The sequence below is a fragment of the Vicia villosa genome, unplaced genomic scaffold, assembly GCF_029867415.1.
Source record: "Vicia villosa cultivar HV-30 ecotype Madison, WI unplaced genomic scaffold, Vvil1.0 ctg.000509F_1_1, whole genome shotgun sequence".
Taxonomy (NCBI): Eukaryota; Viridiplantae; Streptophyta; class Magnoliopsida; order Fabales; family Fabaceae; genus Vicia; species Vicia villosa.
The window spans coordinates 68203-70523 of NW_026705242.1; the positions used below are offsets into that span (position 1 = coordinate 68203).

General features: G+C 37.7%; 1 protein-coding gene across 1 annotated transcript; it reads right to left on the reverse strand.

Annotated features, from left to right (window-relative positions):
- Window positions 1-322: 322 nt before the first annotated feature.
- Window positions 323-905, reverse strand: LOC131629110 (uncharacterized). Its single transcript, XM_058899913.1, has 2 exons — window positions 545-905; window positions 323-342 (listed from the first exon to the last, which is right to left on the reverse strand). The coding sequence occupies exons 1-2, from the start codon at window positions 903-905 to the stop codon at window positions 323-325; spliced, it is 381 nt and encodes a 126-aa protein (XP_058755896.1).
- Window positions 906-2321: the final 1416 nt, after the last annotated feature.

Below are 2321 nucleotides of genomic sequence, written 5' to 3' on the forward strand. Positions count from 1 at the left end.
ATTGTGAATTAATTGATAATTGTATAGGAATAGGTTGATGAACCCTAAGGTTCAACATATTTCTCTAATCGTTAACAACAGTTCGTTACTCGCTTTTAATTTATTGTTTACTTTTGATATTATTAGAATCATAAAACAAACCAACTCAATTTTCCTAACTCAAAATAAACAACTATAGAACGGCAGTGATATTAACCAATCCCTGTGGATACGATATATTACCGAAAATATTTACCCAAAAATACTTTCAACATATACACACGATTAAATTCCAACCAATTCATACTCAAAATTACATCAGGCTGCTCTAACGGAAGAAAAACTAAATCAATCCCGAAATCTCTACCAAAGATACTCAATGGACAATTCAAACACACAAAAGAAGTAGAAATAGAACCCATAGTAGGTGTATCAATAACCATACTTCTACGTATATCAGATAACACAAGATTCAATCTCTTAGCACAATCAAAAGAAATGAAAGAATGTCTTGCACTAGTATCAATAATAGCAATCAAAGGTGTACTATTAATAAAGCACGTACCTTGGATTAGCCTATCATCAGTAGTAACCTCCGCACCAGACAATACAAACACTTTCCCCTTCTCTTGCTCCTTCTTCGGTTTGTCACACTTGGTACTAATGTGACCTTGCTCTCCACAATTGTAGTAATTCACTTTTGAACCACTTCTACACTCGTGAGACTTGTGGCCCACCTTGCCACATTTGAAACACGTCGCATCAGATTGAGGACATTCAGAAATACGATGTCCCTCAACACCACACCTATAGCACTTGACAGGAGTCTGAGATCTTCCCCCACTTGGTTTCTTGCCATTACCAGCTTTCTGCTTTCCTTTACCATCATACAGTTTCCCACGGAATTGACCTTTCTTCTCATTCATAGCCTTGTAGTGAGAAGCACTCTCCCTACTATCCTCATCAAAGATCCGACTCTTGTTAACCAACTCCGTAAAATGAGTAATTTGTTGGTAACCAATTGCCTTCTTGATATCAGGCCTCAAACCATTGACAAACTTCAAACACTTAGATCTCTCCGCATTCATAGTATTGTAGTGAGGACAATACTTGATAAGCTCCTGAAATCTAGCAGCATATACAGCAACAGTACCATTTCCTTGCTTCAAATCAAGGAACTCCACGTCTTTCTTTCCACGACAATCTTCCGGAAAATAGTTTTCCAAAAATGCATCGCGAAAAAAATCCCAAGTAACCTGAATACCTTCCGCATCAAACCTCTGAGCCATATTTCCCCACCAATCCTCACCTTCCTTTTCCAACATGTGAGTACCAAACTGCACTCTCTAAGCATCGGTGCAATTCATAACTCGAAAGATCTTCTCGATCGCCTTCAACCAAGCTTGAGCTTTATCCGGTTCATGCTCTCCCTCAAAGGTAGGAGGATTGTTCCTGTAGAACTTCCCCAAAGCACGATACTCATCATCATCACCATTCTGATTTCCAGCATTAGCTTGAGGAATTTGACCAAGAGATCCAGCCAACATCCTCAATGCATCAGCAATGGCATCATCGTTCCTTCCAGCAACCATCGTCCTAATACAACCAACAACCAAAACAGACAAAATAGTATCGATCGTGTCAGATACACAAATCTAATACAACGGGAATAAAGACATTAACGACTCTGACCAACTGGTCGACCATGCTCCGATACCGCAAATGTAACACCCCTTTTCTAACCCCGAATATATCATATTATCTCACAGAGTAATCATGCATAAGGAAAAAGGGCGCCACATATTAATTTCCACAAAATGAAAACCCCCAAATAACATACATACAACATCCATATTATGCAAAGGTCATATTGTAACACAAATGTAAATCTCATGCTTTCATACATTATGCATAAACGCTTACGGAAAAACCACTGAAATGCTATTAAAGTTTCAATAAATATATTCCATATTATATTCATCTACCAATATTCAAATTAACATTAATATCCAAACATGCTAATTTGAAATCCACAATCTTGGCCACATAGCCTTAAACAACATATTCAAGACTCAAACAAATACATTAGAATATCCAACAAAACATAGGAAATAGCAATATCCAAACATAAGCATAAGTCTAAAGAAAACCCCCCAAGTGTTACATGATCAGAGCATATGACTCGCTACCTAATCCAATAACAAACTCAGGAGCTCCTCGGCTAAATCCTCGGACTAACTACTACTCGTCTGAACCTGCACGTTACCAACAAAGGGCAACATTCAAACAGAAGGGTGAGAATTCAAATTATTATAGAAAACATAATAATGGGAAATGCAAAC